This window comes from Dendropsophus ebraccatus, chromosome 4 (assembly GCF_027789765.1).
Source record: "Dendropsophus ebraccatus isolate aDenEbr1 chromosome 4, aDenEbr1.pat, whole genome shotgun sequence".
In the NCBI taxonomy this organism is placed as follows: Eukaryota; Metazoa; Chordata; class Amphibia; order Anura; family Hylidae; genus Dendropsophus; species Dendropsophus ebraccatus.
The window spans coordinates 92,364,012-92,385,115 of record NC_091457.1 but is presented as its reverse complement, the minus strand read 5'-3'; the positions used below and the strand labels follow the sequence as shown (position 1 = coordinate 92,385,115).

The following is a 21,104-nucleotide window of genomic DNA, read 5'->3' as shown; positions in this document are numbered from 1 at the left end:
GCCTAATGATGCCACACTGTACATGCATAATACTGCCACAGTGTGTATGCCTAATGATGCCGCACTGCACCTGAATAATACTGCCACAGTGTGTGTGTGTGCCTAATGATGCCACACTGCATCTACATAATACTGCCACAGTGTGTGCGCCTGATGATGCCGCACCACACCTGCATAATACTGCCACAGTGTGTGTCCCTAATGATGCTGTACCACGCCTGAATAATACTGTTAGTGTGCGCCTGATGATACCGTACCACACCTGTATAAAACTGCCAGGGTGTGTGCATAATGATGCCACACTGAACCTGCTTAATACTGCCATAGTATGTGCCCCTAATGATGATGTTGCACTGCACCTGAATAATACTGCCAGTGTGTGCACCTAATGATGCCGCACTGCACCTGACTAATACTGCCAGTGTGTGCGCCTAATGATGCCGCACTGCACCTACATAATACTGCCAGTGTGTGCGCCTAATGATGCCGCACTGCACCTGAATAATACTGCCAGTGTGTGCGCCTAATGATGCCGCACTGCACCTGAATAATACTGCCAGTGTGTGCACCTAATGATGCCGCACTGCACCTGACTAATACTGCCAGTGTGTGCACCTAATGATGCCGCACTGCACCTGACTAATACTGCCAGTGTGTGTGCCTAATGATGCCGCACTGCACCTACATAATACTGCCAGTGTGTGCGCCTAATGATGTTGCACCACACCTACATAATATTGTCAGTGTGTGTGTGTCTAACGATGCCGCACCACACCTGCATATTACTGCTACAGTGTGCATGAGTAAAGAGGCCATACCACATACTGCTTGAGGCTGGGTTCACTGCTTGTGGTCCTCATATTGCAACCAAAACCAGGAGTGGATTAAAAACACAGAAAGGATCTAAAGCCGTTGTCTTAAAATAACAGCAAATATTTGCCATTAAATGACGGCCATCCACTCAATTTCAAAATTGTGTGAACAGAGCCTTTCTGTGTTTTTAATCCACTCCTGGTTTTGGTTGCAATATGAGGACCACAATACTGACTGAAATATACATAGTGTGAACCCAGCCTAAGTGTGTACCTAATGATGCTGTACCCCAGTGTGTGTGCCTAATACCATATCTCACCCAATAAATATAACACATAGTTTGCAAGCTTTGTATAAAGCAGTGAGGAGGAGGTTTATTTACCTACAGGCATCTGCAAGTTGGGTAACCTACAGAAGCTGTAATAAGGGCCATTTACGTTTCTAAGAAACAGATATAACTTAGCAGGACAGTAGTATTTTAGTATTACTAAAAAAGATGATGTCTTTGACCTTGGGTTACAAAATGCTACTGAAATATACAATAAAACATGTTTTAACTATTTTTCACAGAAATTTATTTAATTTTATTTATTAATCTATTATACAACATTCTCGCCTAATGAGGTGATGTATAATACAATGGCAGAAGCAATTGTTGTCATAGACAGTAAGGGACAAATCAGGAGTTAAAGGTCATATCTCCAGATGGGATTCGAAGTATCGACCCAGCCCATTTCTGAGAAACGCTTGTGGTTCTTTAGTTCCAAACCATTATGAGACAGCTATGACCAGTGACTCCAGCATCGTATGCTTTACACTGAAGCTGTACTCTATAAGGGCACAGTGATGATCAGTGACTCCATCTTCACTGCATTGTCTAATTACCTCTGAAGTAGTCAGAACAACACTTCCTATGTAATGAGAGGCTCAGGCTGCTGCTCTGTCCCACCCCCATACTTTACAATGCAGGTTGTGTTTTTCAGAGTGGCTGTTGTGTATAAGGAGGTCAGTGCATCGAGAGCAATGGCAGAATGACTACAAACTAAAAGCAACAAAACCACCAGTAAGAGAATAAAGATCGTCAAATAAAGACCATGCATATAATGAGGTGCAGGAAAGCATTAGGTAGTGCAATTTTGAAAACGGGACCTGTGACCACCTCAAAAAATGTTAGCCGACATGATCCACGTGCAGGTTAGTGGGACAGATTTGTGTTTCCCAACCCCCCTCTCTCCCCTCTAAGGGTTGGTTCATACTATGGAATCTGCACGGATAAGTTCCTGCGGATTCCGTCCTACATACCCCCTCATGGCCACGTGCGTCTCCGCCCATGCCATAGACACCATTCTGCCGAAAGAAGTGACATCAATTCTTTCGGCGGAATGTGAAATTCGCCCGTCCACAGAATTAGATTTATGGGACGGGCAGAGGTAAAGGCGACGGAACCCACCAAGTTATCAGCACTGCTAGCTTTGGCACTCAACATGCTAGTTAGGCCCCAGACTGCCAACTAGGCGGCCAGCACTGCTCAGCCCTTTATAGGGGAGAGCACTGTTGACGATTGAATAGTGGTGACCTTGACCATATATAAACATCTTTGCAGTCTACGGAGCAGTAACCTCTGCATAGCTGTCAATCAAGTGATGAAGAGAGTTAGGAATAATATAAAATGCCCATGAATTTGCAAAGCTTATGACATTATGATCACAAATTTGTTGATGCCACAGGACAGTAAGTTGCTTACTGTCATGGCCCCTGTTTTAGGACCTAACTATGCTCAGGAAAATGGCAGTATTTGAAAGAAAAAGTATGAAACATGGGAATGAGGTAGATGACAAAAAGCCAGGAAAAATGTGAGAAAGAAAAAAACATAACGTGAGATTGTCCACAGCAATTATTTACGACTGGTCACTAAGAAAAAAAAAATTGCCAGGAGATGTAGTTTTATAACACTGTCCCATGAAAGTCATTCAGATCATTAAAAAATATTCCAAGAAGCTTCAGCCAAAAACGGTGGATTAGTGCAAACCCATCAAACTAGGAGCAGCAAAGTCACATATATAAATTCATATAAAGTCCAAGGAAATAGATTCTAAAAGGAAACATTCTCTTAAAAATGTATGGTCATTGTTTTAGAGATCCTGTTTTTCTGACAATAGGTGTCCTTTAAGATGGCAGCCTTCATCTGTGTAGCTAAAGGGCACGACTGTGAAGCCAAGAAATCAGGGCATCCAATTTACTTACATGCAGTTATTGCAAAATGTATAGCTGTTCCCATTGTGATGTAAAATGTCCCAAGATAAAGGCCTTGTGAATGAGGTGAAGAAGTACATAGTCCAACACACGCTGATAATAAAAAGCCCTTGTAATGGTGGGCAGTTCTCAGTGTCACTATGATGACGCTTGGCGAGGATAAGATTTGTATGGAGCTGCTGTGATGGTTTATCCCTGTGGGAGAGATATTAGAAGGTGCTTTCCAAAAGGCAGTGGCAGCCGCAGCCCGTGGGACAGACCTCTTGTGAGCTAAACCATTCAAGCATGTGCGCTGTGTGGCCACCATGTCCACAACTCAAGCAAAAGTTAGAAGAGCCCCGAACAGCTACATGGCAAATGGCACACTGGAAGGTGAATCCCTTACAAATTGCACATTGTGTTCCCCGGACCTCACTGCGACAGTGACTGCAATACACTCCAAATTCTGATGGAAGGGAAAAAAAAGGATCATACAAAAACAAGGATATACAAAAAACATAGTAGGCTTCTAATATACAACCTAAAAAACAACAATGTCTACAGGGGGGGGAAGAACTATACAAATTACAGTAGTTATAATCTTGTACATGGGGGGCAGTACTACAGCAGTTATATTTTTACATAGGTAGCAGTATTATGGTAGATTATTGTACATAGGTAGCAGTATTGGGCTATGTTCACACTACGTAGAAAACACGGCCGTATTTGATAACAGCCGCTGTATTTGCACAAACAACGGCCGTTATTTTGCATATACCAGCCGTTGTTTGCGCAAATACGGCCGTTGTTATGAAATACGGCCACGTTTTTTACGTAGTGTGAACCCGGCCTTATAATAGATTATTGTACATAGGTAGCAGTATTAAAGTAGATTATAGTATATATGTAGTAGTATTATAGTAGATTATTGTACATAGGTAGCAGTATTAGGGTACAAACACACACACCGTATACGCAGCAGATACGCAACAAATACGCAGCAGATTTGATCGTGCAGATTTGATGCTGTGTTCAGTTATTTAGATCTAATCTGCTGCGTATTTGCTGCGTATCGCAGCAGTAAATACGCTGCGTATATGGTGTGTGGGTTTATACCCTTATGGTAGATTATTGTAAATATATAGCAGTATTAGGCTGGGTTCACACTACGTATATTTCAGTCAGTATTGTGGTCCTCATATTGCAACCAAAACCAGGAGTGGATTAAAAACACAGAAAGGATCTGTCCACACAATGTTGAAATTGAGTGGATGGCTGACAGTTAATGGCAAATATTTCCTGTTATTTTAAAACAACGGCTGTTGTATTGAAATAATGGCCGTTATTTACTGTTATATGGTGGCCATCCACTCAATTTCAACATTGTATGAACAGAGCCTTTCTGTGTTTTTAATCCACTCCTGGTTTTGGTTGCAATATGAGGACCACAATACTGACTGAAATATACGTAGTGTGAACGCAGCCTTAAAGTAGATTATTGTACATAGGTAGCATAATTATAGCAGATTTATTACTTTACATAGGGAAAGAGCTGTATTTGCCATTAGGCACACATGGTCCTGTGCTTAGCATTGTTGGGGGCAACAGTACGTTTCACTCCTTTTTGTGTATAGGGGTCAGATAAACAGTGAATCTGCCACATATACCAGTGATTTTTACTGCAGATTTATGACAGATCTGCAAGCAAAAAATTCTGATGTCTGTGGAATTGTCCTAATGGGTATATTCAGTTTTTTCTTTTACATAGGGAGCAGTATTAATTGTATATTTTTGGGAATATAGCAGGAATATTAAAAATATAGGTGGACATCAGTTGAGGCAACAACTCTAATATTGTGTACACTGTCACTACTCACCAATGCCTCGATGTGGCTCAGGAGGACAGGAGACAAATTTCAGAACTTCTGCTCGTTTCTCTTGAAGACCCCAGCGATATAGGATCTCTCCATAACACTTCTTAAAATCATCAAACTGCTGAGCATTTGCTGGGTCAAGGATCCTGTGCCAGCAACAAGATGGTAATATGCTAATTAAAGGAGAAGTCCAAGGAGTTTTAAAATCTGGCAGCCGGCAGAGACAGGGGGAGAATTTGATAACAAGTACCAACTTACCTCTCTCGTGTCCAGGGTGAGTGGCGGGACGGGCCTCCGGACCCCCAACAGGCTTTGGGATCTCCAAGTCAAAACCTAGCTGATGGACTGGCTGGTCAGCCAGTCAGTGACTGGGGCGGGACTTCACTCCAATCACTACCCGGCTGAAAAGCCAGTCCATTAGCCTGGACATATTCCCCCAGCCACCCAGGACCCCCCCCCCCCCACCCCCCACCCCACTTCCCTGAGTTGTGATGTCATCACAACTCAGGGGGGAAAGGGACTTCCAGTGGGGGTCCTGAGGCCAGTCCCACCACACGGGGAATGGAAAGTGGCTACTCGTTATCAGATGACCAGTATGTAATTAACAAGCATTGTGAATATGCACACTAGACTGGCTTATTCCTTTTCTGAGTTAAAACCATAACAACCATCTGATACTGAATAAAATGGTACATGCAGGAGTCACAGAGTAGCTCCCAATGCAAGTGCAAATTCAAAGGAATATTATATTCAATAAAATAACCTGACAATAAAACATTCACTAGAATGTTTAGAAGATGGAAGATATAAACTATAACTTGCTAAAGGCTGGAAACACACATGGAAGTTTTTTTTGCCAAAAGTGGATACAAAAGGGATGGAAGATATAAAGGGAGGACCTGCACTTATTTTTTCTGTTCGATCCTCATCTGGTTTTGCAGTGGCAGTTTTCAAAAAAAAAAAAAAAAAAAAAAAAACCTGCCAGGTGTGTTTCCAGCCAAAGGCTGGTGGTGATGAGGCCACAATTTGAGTTGTCCAGGTTTGACTAGAATAACTGTGTACTAGTGCCTAACAACATCTCCTGGAAACACAGCAAAGTAGCAACAAAACACAACTTGTCATAGTTGCACATAGTTTGACTCAATGCATTCTTATGGATCCCCATTGTTTTGGCCAGTATGGTAATCACCTCTTGTTCTTGTCATGTTGCTCTCTCTCACGTTCCCTGGGATCAACATAACTTAAATTACCGTAGCGGTATTCATCAGGTGATGCATCTCCCCAAGGAACACCATGATCTCCATCTTGACTGCCTGTCAAAAGGCAAATATGACAAAATACATAGCTGATTTTCTAGCGCACATGGATCAAAAGAGAACTTTATGGATGGTGTTATGTCATCCTTATCATAAAAAGCCTTAAGAAGTTTATATTATGGATGGGAAATAAGAAGGAACTGGTCAATCTTGTATAATACTTGAATTAATGCCACTGAGTTTTTTCTGAAATAACAGTATTTTTATTCATTTCCTGAATTTTTTAACAGTTTTAAAAGTACTTTGCTGCCTACTATTCCCTGCTATGGATTGAAGGGGTTTTGGCTTCCTAAAACATCACCTGACAGGTTCAGTGGGAGGGTCCAGTGTTTTCTTTGCAGTCCCCACACCCTCCGCAGGGGTCAAAAATGGTCAACAGTTCAGGAAAAGCAGTGGAAATTGCAGTGGCAGGGCACTGGCGTAAGCAAGTAATTTCTGTTTGTTATCTTCAAAAGGTCGCTGACATTTATTAAAAAAAAATGCCTTACTGGACTACCCCCTTTAAAGCCCTGTGGAAATCGATTGTTGCAAACATTGTTTAGCAGGCTTAAAGGGTTATCAACTAATACAAACAACTGAATCTATGTGTAAACTGTAAATTAAACCCATATGTGAGAAGAAACTTTAAGAAAGGAATGTAAAAGAAAAACTATACAATACAATATAATATGTTTTCTTACTGATGTTCCAACCACTATTGCTGAAGCCAGGGTCAGATATACTGGATCCAGAGCCAGAGGATGTAAAGCTTGGCTGTAAGTAGACAATGCACACTCATTAACACCATCTTTACATGCATATAGGACTGACAGAGTTATACCAGGGACTTACATAACGGCTGTGGGTGGAACGTGAAGGAAATGGGTGGCAGGACAGTCCATTGCTCTGTGGCTGCAGGGTGGCATCAAACACGCTACACAGCATGGCTAAGGTCTGAACATCGTGTAAGTGACAGTAATGGGCCAATCTATAGGTAGAGAGGATAGTGGTGGTGATGTGATGAGCTTAACAAAAACAGAAATAAGCAGAGAGGACAGAAGAAATAAGACTAGGAACATACAATGATTCCAGCAGCTGACGACCAAATGGGTGATGGGCCCAAGGAGTCTCTGTATCAGGGTCAGACTTAGGTGTGAGACAAATGTCATTAGCAGCAGCAGCCAGAGCCCAAACCTAAAAGAAGATTCAGCATCATTAGAGACATTTCAGAGGTTAACATGTAACAGGGTTAACAGGGTGCCAGTTGTTGCTGCTCCCAAAACGGTGTTGGTCCCCGCTGTCATCACTGCCTCTTTTCTGTCCCAACATGCACAAAATATCCACACAGACAATCTATAACCAAGACGTCACTGCTGTGGCCACAGATTGACTGAACTGACATTTTGTGTGTAAGCCCTGGGCCTTTTAAATGATAAAGTCATCATCCAAAATACACCTTTAAAATAGGCTTACCCTGCCACCCCCAACCAACTTCCACCATTGTAGTACAACCCTCACTATCTCTAAAATAAGCTTTCTGGCTTTATATAAGCTAGGGGCAAAGGGGTAAACATATTTAGGGTGCCTTCACACATAACAGATACGCAGCAGATTTCTCGCTGTGAATTGGCAGCGAGATCCGCTGCGGATCCCTGCTCTGTACACTCTATGGGCAGATAAACTCGCAGCAGGATGGACACCCCGCTGTGAGTTTGTCAGCAGCCCGCCCCGTTAACCCGCCGCCGCTGGAGCGTATACCTCATCTGAATAGCTGTGTGGGACGTGAAGAGGCCAGGAGCCCCGAAGCAAGCCGGAGCGGGGAGCAGCCGATGTATACGCTCCAGCGGCAGGGGGTTTAACTATTTATTTAACTAAATATTTGTGTTAATACAATTATTTAGCAAACATGCCTCCTTCTCCTGATATGCGGCTATTTTCTAGCTTTCCAACCACCACTCTAAAAGCAATGGTCTGGCTGGGATACGCAGATATAGTATACAGTATATATACACTATGGGGGAAATTTATCAAACATGGTGTAAAGTGAAACTGGCTCAGTTGCCCCTAGCAACCAATCAGATTCCACCTTTCATTCCTCACAGACTCTCTATAAGATGAAAGGTGCCTGTCAACAATGGGAGAAAAAGGGCGGCATATCAGGAGAAGGAGACAAGTTTGCGAAAACAAAGTATTTGCAAAAACTTTTAAAATTCGTGTCCTCTAAAATATTAACTATATTAGTTGAAATGGCAATACCCCTTAAATAATAAGAAATTTGGCTCAGCTAGTAGATATACGTTTATCATTTGTTCACAGTTTCCAAAGTTGCTGCTAGTGACTGGTAACATTCATGGTTTACATACACAGGGTGCACACCTGGCTTGATAATGTAATACTCTTAGGCCAGGTTAACACTGAGCAAAACTAGCGGAATTCCGCAGCGGAATGCCGTTAGCCTCCCTCTCATAATGGGAGTCTATGGGAGGCGCACGCTGCTGTTCTCACAGTGTCTCTCCGCGCTGAAGAATGAACATGTTCATTCTTCAGCGCGTACAGAGCAGGAGCACGTGCCTCCCGTAGACTCCCATTATGAGTGGGAGGCTAACGGCATTCCGCAGCGGACAATTCCGCCGCGGAATTCTGCTAGTTTTGCTCAGTGTGAACCCGGCCTTAGAGGAGCAGGACTTGTTACAGTGTAACAGATAACTTTCTGCTCCTGCACAACATGTTTTAATTCTCTGAAAGTAAACAAGAATACTTCCATTCACTCAAAGTAGAGAGATGTTTCATTCTCACAGGGGACTTGTGGGACCTCTGTTTTCATGTTTAATGGGGATCCCAGTGCTAAAACCACCACAAAGACTTTGCCTTACAGCACTAATCTAATAACAAGAGCAAAGTTCCAATGATTACCCTCCCAAGAATCAGTGTCATAATATAACTCTAGTTAGTACTCAAGATAATTCTTCTTTGTCTGGCATTGGACACAGGTGTAAACCCCTTACAATGTTGTCCATGTTGGCCAATTTACGTTAACAAAATCACAGCTTAAAGTGATACTTTCACCTCCCTTCTCTACACAGCTGTAAATCCTAAACTCAGCATTTTTCAAACCTTACTTTATTATAGATTTCTTGGTGCTTGGTCCAGTGAAGTGTGATTTTTATTGGTGGTGGTTTGTGCCACCTGGATGGAGCTTCAAGGCCACAGCGCCACTTGGATGCCACCCACATATGCACCATGGCCCGTCCCTCCATGGCGTCATTGTGTCTAGGCCATGCTCCCTCAGACCATTGGAATGGGCAGATCTAGAGAGGGTGGGGCCTAGACCTCTAGGGGAGCCCTTTCGAATTGCCGCCTAGGGGGAGGGCCTAGCATGCAATGAAGTCATTGAGAGGTTGACCCGCGCCCAGGTGGAACAAACCACCAACAATATAAAGAAGAAAAAAAAAAAAGCATTTTTCACTGACAAAGCAGCAAGAAATCTATAATAAAGTTATGAAAACTGCAGAATTTAAGGAGTACAGCTGTACAGAGAAGTCCTCATACAGAAAGGGGTGACAGTCTCACTTTAGGTAGAAAGGATATTTACCTTTATCACATATAAAGGCTTCCAGGGCACTGACCTGCACCAGATCTCTGCGGCCCACACTGAGAGCAGAAGCAGCATTCTTCTGACACATCTCTTGAAGGTCACCACGGTTTAATCTATTCAAATAAAAAAAAAAAATTAAGAAATCCAGGGACATGAAAAATAAAGATATGCACAGATAAGCATACAGTCATTAAAAGGGTGTTTTCATGTTTTCATGTTATAAAGTGATGGTATATCACTCTTGAGAGTCCAACCTCACACCAACCCATTACAATGAAGGAGCCAAAGTAAGGTATAAGGTACTACCTGCACAGTGACGTTTACCCCCTAAAAAACAAGAACTTCCACTGGGATGTTTAAAAATGAGTATTAAAAACACCACAGGCACAGCACTCACATGTACATTTCTCCCAGAGCCTTGTGCACGGACAGTAAACACGAGATGTCCTGAATGATCACTTTTCCGGCTGCTTTGATTGGCCGAGAGCTGGAGTCACTGCTCTCTCTTTTGGATTTCCATCTACGTGATTTCTAGGGGGACATATAAGTCACAGTCATTAAAAGAAATAATCAGAACACAAGTCATTGGGTTCACAACACGGGGTGGTCAGGGACTAAACAACTTGTATGCTGAGGGAGGGCTATAACATAGAACTCTGCTGCCCTCTAACATATGAGGATCTGTACTGCCAAGTTTATTATTGCTGCAAAAGTTCACGTACAGGCCCTTAAATACATTTTACCCTTTTCTGGACTAAATAAAATGCTGCATTTTGGCCCATTAGCTTGAGTCACCACTGAGGAAATGTGTCAGTGAATGATGCTACCGTTCCTAGGTTAATAATCAGACCATAGCATACTAAGGGCAATCAATAGAAGAGAAATCACGGGACTCCCCTATGTGCTTATCTTTAGTCTTTATTGTAGATTCATGGGGAAAGCATGCACAAGGGTGGAAGTAAAAATGCCACAGATGCTCTAAGCCGTTTTTACTCCCACCGTCACACGTTTTCCTCCGTCACACGTTTTCCTTATGAATCTACAAAAATGACTGAAGATAAGCACATAGGGGAGTGCCCTGATCTCTCTTCTAATGATTGTCTAAACATGTGGACTGATTCACATTGCTGAGTACCACTGTGTGTTGCCATCTGTATTATGCCCGGCAAGAGGCTTCATTCAACTCCTTTAATGCAGTGACGCTGTTCTATGAATAGTGCTGAGTGACTTATTTTATTGTGGTTGAGCCAACTAAGGGCAATGGTGAAAACATATAGTTACACCCAACCACAGTCAATGTTTCAATTCCTTGCCAATGGCAATGAAAAAATAAATCTAAGGGTAGCTTCACACTACTGGATCTGCAGCGGATTTGGCTGCAAACTCGCAGCATAAATTCCGCTGCGGATCCGGTACGTGTGAACGTACCCTTAGATAAATTCATGTTCAGGGTATTCAGGAATAAAAAGTGTGTGAAATTTCCCTATAATGAGGTTACAGGGTTTGGATGAACCTACAGCAGATTATTTGTTGCTGTTAAATCTATTGCTTTGAGTGGCTGCCCTTGTGGTCCTCTACAGTCAGTAGCTATGGCCCATGCTAGATGTATCTCTCGATTTCTAAGAAACGCAAGTGAGTTGTCATTCTTGGTCAGTCTAAAGTTAAATCAACTCAAGAAGCCAGAAAGCAGCAGAGCTGAACACAGGATCTGGACAATGAACCTGTTACAGCAGCAGGATAAGCCAACGTCAACCTGAAGCTGCCACATGTCAGATAAGTACAAATATGAACACTTACCTTATTATCGAAAGGAAGGGGGAAAAAAAGTTCAGGATTGATTTCCCAAAACACATTGAAAGCTAAACCCACCACAACGGTGACACATTTTAGACCCAATTAATGTTTTGTTATTAAGTCCTGGATCCCAAACAATGTGGCAATTAACCCCTTCAGTGCCTGCTTGATAAATTACGATAAAACCCATGAATCACCCAGTGATTGTAAGGCAGAGCCAGTCAGACACTTTACACACAAAGATCAGAGAAAAGAAAGAGTAGGACAGAGGGGTAAGCTGATATATTGCATGGTATAAAGAAGGAGGAGTTGGGGGGGGGGGGGGGTTGTAGCAAAATAGAGGTAGAGAGAGAGCGAGGACAAATGATAAACCAGAGCCAGAGAAGTGGACAAAGCATTTGGCATAAGTACACCAAAGCTCCACAGACCTAACACAGCAGAGGGGATAAGAAATAGCAGGAGGTACAACGCTCAAGCCCTTGTTAGAGGCAACATCAGACGGACATTCCCCACATTTATTTAGATTGTGCAGGTTAGACGGGGGTGCATTATTACTGGTAACCCTAAGAAGAAAGAAAATTCTGACTTCTGCAGCACACACTCTAGGAGATGCGGGACATAATGTTTCTCATGTCCTCAAAGTGTTCCAGTCATTTGACAACAGTTTTGACATGTGACAGAGATACGTCAAGGGTTTTGAATGGTCAGGGTCTGTGAACAAGCAAGGAGAAGTGTGTGGCTGTGTGCTTCATTCCCTGACTGGCGATCAATTACAAGTCTATGGAGTCCTTCTCTTACAACTGGACAACGATCGCTAAAGCCAGAGAGTAAAGCGCACAGCTGTGTGTTTCTTCCTGCTTGTTCTAATGATCAGTGTGGGTGTGACATGCCAAACGTTTTGTTACATGACAGGGATATTCATCAAAGCTTTGGTATAATCTATGCCTAATTCTGCACAAGAAAAAAATATCTGCCTTATTATTCTAACAAGCATAATAGCCATAACTGCATACTATGCCTTGCTCCCTTCTGCATAATATTCAGGGATATTTAGGTCTTTTATATCAAACTTACTGTATTTGGTGTAAATAATGCATCCCATGTAATGAAACAAAGCAATGCATGCCCCTTACAGAAACTGAAACAGCAGGTGACAAAGGTTACCATACACAGCATAGCAGATGGGATCCCCAGAAGTGTCTTTATAGTAAATGCAACACACAGAGTGGTAACAGAGTCTGAATTTTCCCTTATTCTCAGGATCCCTGTCAAACAACAGAGGTGAGCGGGCAGGAGCGGTGGTTACTTAGCAGAGGGCACTGTACCGGGAAGTCGTTAATCACTTGGATGGACCAGCGCCGGCGAGCAGACAGGGGGGACGTCTGCATATTAGAAGAGGAAAGGATGGAAAGTAAGAAGGAGAAAAAAGAGGGAAGAAAAAAAAAAAAAAAAAAAAAATCATCAAGAAAATAGGTAGAAATTGTCTGAACGGCCACTGAAACTTGTTGTAAATCCCTTCATCGCTGCCCCTTGTCAGGACAGGGAATAACATTCCAACATTCGATTTTGTGATTGCAATTTAAACAATTTTTTTTATATATCCATGAAAATATCTTCATGACAGAGCCACAACCAACCCTATCCTGTCATAGGGTGTATATGTACACACAACGCAAGCAGGGGACCATATAGTGTGGGCTAAGAAGGTAGGGCCCCTCCATACCCAGTGGCTGCAGTCTGCTTGGGCAGCTGACAGATGTGGTCAGAGACGCCAATGTAAGTTACAACCATTGCATCTAGGTGGTTAGAAGCCACACGCCAGTCATTTCCAGGGTCTCACAGCTATTCTGTGACATACTTACAGAGCACCAATCAGTTGTCAAATTCTATTACAGACTACCTATAGCAGGCTAAAACAGGATAGAAGTGGTTTGACAGTTCACTGCAATACTACACATGTATTTCAGTAAGCTGTACAAGTAATCAAGCAGTAACATCTTTTATGGTGACTAAAAAAAAAAGTTTTAAAATATTTAACCCCTTGCCTCTTCAGCCTGTTTTGGCCTTAAAGGAGAAGTCCAGTGAAATTTTTTATTGAAGTATTGTATTGCCCCCAAAAGTTATTCAAATCACCAATATACACTTATTACAGGAAATGCTTATAAAGTTATTTTTCCCTGCACTTACTACTGCATCAAGGCTTCACTTCCTGGATAACATGGTGATGTCACGACCCGACTCCCAGAGCTGTGCGAGCTGTGGCTGCTGGAGAGGATGATGGCAGAGGGATGCGCAGTGTCCCTCCAGTGCCCTGTGTCCCTCAGTGTCCCCCTGCCATCATCCTCTCCAGCAGCCACAGCCCGCACAGCTCTGGGAGTCGGGTCGTGACATCACCATTTTATCCAGGAAGTGAAGCCTTGATGCAGTAGTAAGTGCAGGGGGAAAAAAAGCACTTTATAAGCATTTTCTGTAATAAGTGTATATTGGAGTTTTGGGGGAGAAATACAATACTTTAATAAAAAATTTCACTGGACTTCTCCTTTAATGCCCAGGGCCTATTTTTCAAATCTGACCTGTCTCTTTTTATGTAGTGATAACTCTACGATGCTTTTAACTATCGCATGTCTCTTTTTATGTAGTGATAATGTGTTGCTTTTAACTATCGCAGTTATTCTGAAATTGTTTTTTTCGGGACATATTCCTCTTTTATGTTTCTGGTATATATTTTGGTTGATACACTCAGTAGTTTTTTGTAAAAAACACATTAGTGCAGAAATTTGTATACACTCAGTAGTTTTTTGTAAAAAACACATTTGTGCAGAAATTTGAAAAATTTACATTTCTTTATATTCAAAAGTCCTTTGGTGAACGTCCTTTTACTTGTTAGGATGTTAGAGGGCTTCGAAATTTTGCAGCGATTTTTCAAATTTTCATGAACATTTTAGCTCTGATTTTATTAGGGATCAGTTCAGTTCTGAAGTGTATTTGTGGGGCTTGTATGGTATTTACCACCATGAAACCCTCCACTGTAAAAACTGCACCCCTCAAAGTATTCAAAGTAACATTTCATAAGTTTATTAACCCTTTAGGTGTTTCGCAGAAATTTAAGCAAGTTGGACGAGAAATTAAAAATTTTCATTTTTTTGGCAGATATTCTATTTTAATAAATTTTTTCCTCTTACGCAGCAAATAGTAACTGAGAAATACCACTCACTATATATTCCCCTTATTCCATTGTTTCTACAAATTCCCCATATGTGGCTGCAGTGCGTCACCAGACTCAACCACAGGCCTCAGACATGACCGAGACCTGGTGAATTTTGGGGCCTTTTTTTATTTCAGGTTTTTTTTTTAGCCATTATACCATTTCACAGAGGTCTTGCATCGGTACCACTGGGGGGGGGGGGGGGGGGGGAAGACATGTGGCACCCTAATATTTTTTTATTAAATTTTTTATGAGGTGGTATGAATAAAAAACACAATTTAGCAGCTGTTTTTAACCTTTTTTTGTACACCGTTTACTATACGTCACATACGGACATGTTATCATGTAACATGTTATTTGTCAGGTCGGTACGATTACAGTGATATCTATTTTATATAGCTTTTGTTATAGTTTATGGCATTTATGCTATAAAAACTGTTTGTGTCTTGCATATTGTAAGAGCAGTAATATTTTTATTTTTTCACCAATGGAGTTATGTGAGGGCTTTTTTTTGCAGCATAAGCTCACGTTTTTAGAAGTACACCTTTTGGGTACATGTGACGTTTTGATAGCTTTTATCTATATTTTTATGGGGTGGGATTAACAAAAAAAATTACAGACGCGGCGATACCAAATATATGTATCTCATTGATAGGGGATCGTTTATAAAGGGGGATGGGGAATGTGTATATTTATTTAGATTTATTTATTTAATTTATTTTACTTATTTGTGTATTTATTTATTTGTGTATGTATGTATTTTTGTGTGCTTTTACTTTTACAGGTGTATATATAATACATTACAACACATGATCCCCCCCTCCCCCCAGAGCCGTGCGATCTCCCTTCGGCTGCCCCATAGACACTGCGGTCGCTTGAACCGCGGTGCTTATGGAGTTAACTGCCTGGAGGGGAGCGCGGCTCCGCTCCGGGCAGAGGCAGTGGGAGGAATCTTTGTGACACAGCCTCCTCCCGCTGCCTGATCGTTGTTAGGGACAGGGGGGGAGGCAGGGAGAGAATGACGCTCCGGTAACATCATTTTGCAGAAACTACCTGCATTACATGACGTTCCCGGAACGTCATTTTGCGGCAAGGATTTTTAAAAAAATTTCCTGTGCTAAAAAAATTTATATCACCCCCTTTTCCAATTTTTCAAATGAAAAACTCAAAGACTACACCACCACAGTAAACTTAAAGGGGTTGGCCACTTTATAGTAAAAAATTTTAGTATAAGTGTATTCACATTACTTACTGACAGCAGTTCCGTTTACCTCACAGAGCCAAAATCAGACTTCCCTTCTCTAGGCTGTGCTGTCCTACTCTGTGGCGAGTCTGTCCATAAGATGGCTGGCATGGAGGAACATGTGACCATGCCCTGCCTTCAGTGTCCTCCATAGGCATATTCAGGCACAATGATGGACACTGGGGGGCGGGGTATGGTATAGTACTATGAGGCACACAGGGAGCTGCTGTCAGTATATACAGCGAGTACACTTACTAATACTGTACACTAAACAATTTTACTATAAAGTGGCCAACCCGTTTAATGATGCCATTATAATGATGATGCACAACTGCTAAATTGTAGCCCTCATATATGGAAAATAAAAGACTAAGGTCTAGGTGAAAAAGAAACAAAAAAAAGTTCCCTAAAGACTTCCCTAAAACAATGCCATTTTGGGTGGGAAGGAAATAAATGCACTGGTCCAGTTTTTTAAAGGTTTTCAGGAAATCAGCAGGAGGGTGAAGAGTGATGTGGGGATGATATGCAGCCAGTCATGCACCATTCACAAGAAGCATGCTGCGGTGAATACAGCCCATTGGCCGAGAGGGAGGATCACAATAGGAACAGAGGCCTTTGCACCTTGCCTGAAGGTCATTTTAATGCAATGAGAGGTTAAGCAAGTGAAATTGTTATCGCCACCTTGGCGTACTTTGTTCAACCAGGGGAAATCTCTACTGATAAAGCAAGGCTCACATACCCTTTCCTTGTAGTAAAAAGAACTGATTGACACTTGCTCCTTTTCGCTACGTGTCGGACTGCCACTGTAAAGACGTAAGTTCCCTTGAGCCTCTGTGCGAATTTTCATGGGTGCTATTACCCCACTGTGATAGGCGGATAGGGCAGACAGAGATCTAAAGAGGAATCAGAAATCACACTTTAGTAGAAATAAAAAAATGCTTGTGTACACATACAGGTTGAGATTGGTCCAGCAGAGGACAGCAAAGTGCTACAGAAGTCCCAGGCCAACTCCACTACAAGATAATGACTTGCTGCAGGGATCAACTTCAAATTTTCCTGAAACATATTGTTAATTAATATTGATGATCTGAATACTCCATGCTGCCACCATGAGTGGCGCCACTAAGAGGCCTGAAGTTACACATACAACATTCTAGGTGGCAGTGGTCTTCTACATACCTCTATCTAATTAATGTAAAAACAATGCAGCTATAACATCAGGAAAGGCTAGAATTGTAAACCACATCACAGGGCAATTTATCAATGCTTGACATCAGAAAACTGTTGGGAAAAGGGCGCACATTTTTTTGCAACAATAGCACTTTTACACCGATCACTGATCACGTGACAGAGTCGGGAGAGGACTGTGCTGAATGCGGTCTTCTTCCAGTTTGTTCTCATGATAGGTATGGGTCAATTCAAAACTTGACGTTTGTTATGATGACAGTGACACTTCAAACAATCTTCCATTTAAGAGAAACAGCAGGTTAGAAGAATCTAACCTGCTGTTAGGTCCTCATAGCGCACAGAACGCTGAGAATGAAGGTGATTTTCTTGCCTTTATCCTTTCTGTGCAAAAAAGACGACAGGGCACTACTACTTAAATCAATTCAAAGAGTGAAGTATAAAGTAAGGGGTGCTCAACCCAAAATGACATAAAAAAGGCAACCAAATCAGGAAAAGAGGAAAAGTATGTCATATAAATATGGGTGGCACATCCAAGATGATAAATAACTATATCTCTCATAGATAAATGCAATATATCTTTATTAGTATATCAAAAAGCTACAAGTGCAAGACAAACATCTAAAAACATTTAAAAACAGAGAAAACTTCATTGGACCGGGCAAAATGGCCACAGTGCCAAAGCATCCCAACTGGGTGTGTAATCCCCCTCCTATGGATACAAATGATATGCAAGAATACAAAGAAAATAACAAATAAGTATAATTGTGCACAACTGTATCTCAATCTAGATCTGAGATGGACACAAAACCTAGGGTAACTCAGGAAAATAGAAAAAAATGCACATAGATATAACATAAGAGCAGATATCACCATAGGAGGGAGTCCATGTCGGTTTCCAGACTCCCTCCTATGGTGATATCTGCTCTTATGTTATATCTATGTGCATCTTTTTCTATTTTCCTGAGTTACCCTAGGTTTTGTGTCCATCTCAGATCTAGATTGAGATACAGTTGTGCACAATTATATTTATTTGTTATTTTCTTTGTATTCTTGCATATCATTTGTATCATTTGTATGCTTTGGCACTGTGGCCATTTTGCCCGGTCCAATGAAGTTTTCTCTGTTTTTAAATGTTTTTAGATGTTTGTCTTTCACTTGTAGCTTTTTGATATATTAATAAGGATATATTGTATTTATCTATGAGAGATATAGTTATTTATCATCTTGGATGTGCCACCCATATTTATATGACATACTTTTCCTCTTTTCTTGATTTGCTTGCCTTTATCCTTAGAACTGTTTTTCCTAAGGCTAGGTTTACACTGCATTTTGCTGTCCGTTTAACATATCCATTTTATGGATAAAAACAGATGCAAAAATGGATGGTAAAAATGGATGCAGTTGTATGTCATCTGTCAGGATGCATTGACTTACAGTATAAAAAAGGGCTTTTTTAATTATTATTATTATTATTATTATTATTATTATTTTTTTCTGTGGTACATTCACTTTAAGTTTTATTAAAATGTAAATTAGGCTGTTTGGTGCAGTAGGACAGGAGTAGCAACCTGAGTGCACCAATTCACCCCGCCTTATGGATAGTGAGGCAGCACTCTGCAGTGCACTTACCACTGCAATACCCCAGATGTATATTCATGGGAAAAGATGGGCCAGATTGGTACACTAAGTGTGCTAGTCCTGCCCCAAATTCACCAAACCGCTTAATAAACATATGTTCCATGCTCTACGGTAACATAAGGCTGGCTTCATACTTCCTTAAAGGGGTAGTGCGGCGCTTTACATTTACTCACTAAATAACACACATTACAAAGTTATACAACTTTGTAATGTGTGTTATTTAAGTCAATGGCCCCCTTCCAATGGCGGATGAGCAGCTGATAACGCGGCAGAGGGGGGGCGGCATGAGGGACGGCTGGAGCGGTTCGGCCGGCCTCCCAAAGATGACGTCGACCCAAAATGGTGGCCAGGGTCAGTGAGTATAATGCATCACACTTCCAGGGTAGGGGGAACACGGGGATGGGGGCCATTCACTTAAAGAGTCACTGTTGTGAAAATCTTTTTTGCAGAAATCAATAGTCCAGGCGATTTTAGGAAACTTTGTAATTGGGTTTATTAGGCAAATATGCTATTATCTGCACTTAAAAAGCCTTTTACCAGGCCCCCCCCTCCTCTCCTTTCTGTCATCCACTGCTCAGAATCAGGAAATCCCAAGCAGACGCGTCCTGTCTGTTCTATCAAAAGGGGAGGGGGGAAAAGAGACGGAGGAGAAATGTCAGCAGCAGAAAACAGAGAACAAAGGATTCCTCAGCTGGGAGCTATTCACAGTACTATTCAGAGGTCAAAGAGGTCTGTGGTGACATCAGAGGCGAGAGGAGAGGACAGAGGGTAATGTAGCTTTTAATTAACTCTTTGTTGTCCTGTTTTGGTTTCTCTTTTCCCTCTCTCCATAGGAGAAGAATGAAGACAGAGGGAGAGCTTCAAACTGCTTTTTCATGATAAAAAATTTTTTCGGCTAATAAACCCAATTACAAAGTTTCTTAAAATCGCCTGGACTATTGATTTCTGCAAAAAACTAATTTGACGACAGTGACTCTCACATTACAAAGTTGTATAACTTTGTAATGTGTGTTATTTAGTGAATAAATGTTAAACGTCGCACTACCCCTTTAAAATCCTAGACAAGGGAGAGAAAAAAGGCCAATCAACAGCGCCTCGTGTGATATCGTACAAACAGGTCAATAATGCAAGGAGCTGATGGGGTGCTCGCCTTCAAGCCCCTTGGGCTTTATGCATATAACCCAAATGGGTACTAGGTCTTCAGAAGATACCAGGATGCAGTGCTTTGGTAGAGAGTACAGGGCTGCAAGCCAACTCCCTGCTCACAGACTAGTCAGTGCAGTTGTACTACGTGACAGCTATATGGGGATTTCCCAGCCCCGCTCCTGACATGTTCCTGCTATTATTAAATGTCTGAATACAGCCCCTCATTGTACTAGCCACACAAACTCTAATATCTACAATGTATATATATATTTTTTATGATTATGTATGATAAACACTCTTTTGTTTGTTTGTGTATTTTAAAGGGGTAGTGCGGCGGTAAACAATTATTCACAGAATAACACACATTACAAAGTTATACAACTTTGTAATGTATGTTATGTCTGTGAATGGCCCCCTTCCCCGTGTCCCACCACCCCCACCCATATACCCGGAAGTGTGGTGCGCTATACATACCTGTCACGTGCCAACTCGTCTCCGATCTTCAGTTAGCGATGTCGTCTTCGGACGGCCGGGCCGAATCCCTCCGAGCGTCCTGAGTGCCGGCCGCCCTCTTCAGCGTCATCAAATGCTTAGCCGCGATTGGCTGAGCACAGTTATGCTCAGCCAATCGCGGCTGAGCAGCTGATGACGCGGCCGCGTCATCGGCTGCTCAGCCGCGATTGGCTGAGCACAGTTATGCTCAGCCAATCGCGGCTGAGCAGCCGATGACGCGGCAGAGGGCGGCCGGCACTCAGGACGGACGGAGGGATTCGGCCAAAGACGACATCGCTGACTGAAGATCGACACGTGACAGGTATGTATAGCTGCCTATTCACTACATTGTATGCACTACTATTCTGATGAAGAGGACCTATGTTCCTCGAAACGTGTAAACATTGTGCACTTCTAATAAATGTTTTAATTTTTATCTGCCTCTAACTGTTGGAGTCTTTTGGGCAGCGCTAACATTTGTGGATTAGCCACGCACCATTTTTGTACTTAGACTAGCCTTTAAAATCCTGTAAAAATGCCAAGAAAACCACAATGCAGAAACGCCAGTGGCCAGATGTCAGCTGGAAGT

The 21,104-nt window shown here is 42.0% G+C and overlaps 1 protein-coding gene across 1 annotated transcript in view; it reads right to left on the bottom strand.

Moving 5' to 3' along the window:
- Nucleotides 1–1,073: 1,073 nt before the first annotated feature.
- The window catches only part of WDR59 (WD repeat domain 59), a 59,100-nt gene continuing 39,069 nt past the window's right edge, over nucleotides 1,074–21,104 (bottom strand). Inside the window, exons 18-26 of the mRNA XM_069966275.1 lie at nucleotides 16,791–16,944; nucleotides 10,207–10,340; nucleotides 9,841–9,922; nucleotides 7,296–7,408; nucleotides 7,067–7,202; nucleotides 6,916–6,988; nucleotides 6,109–6,232; nucleotides 4,923–5,065; nucleotides 1,074–3,511 (exon numbers count right to left, since the gene is read on the bottom strand). Of these exons, the coding sequence (XP_069822376.1) occupies nucleotides 3,276–3,511; nucleotides 4,923–5,065; nucleotides 6,109–6,232; nucleotides 6,916–6,988; nucleotides 7,067–7,202; nucleotides 7,296–7,408; nucleotides 9,841–9,922; nucleotides 10,207–10,340; nucleotides 16,791–16,944 (1,195 nt within the window). The 3' untranslated portion in view covers nucleotides 1,074–3,275. The remainder of the gene's footprint in view (nucleotides 3,512–4,922; nucleotides 5,066–6,108; nucleotides 6,233–6,915; nucleotides 6,989–7,066; nucleotides 7,203–7,295; nucleotides 7,409–9,840; nucleotides 9,923–10,206; nucleotides 10,341–16,790; nucleotides 16,945–21,104) is intronic.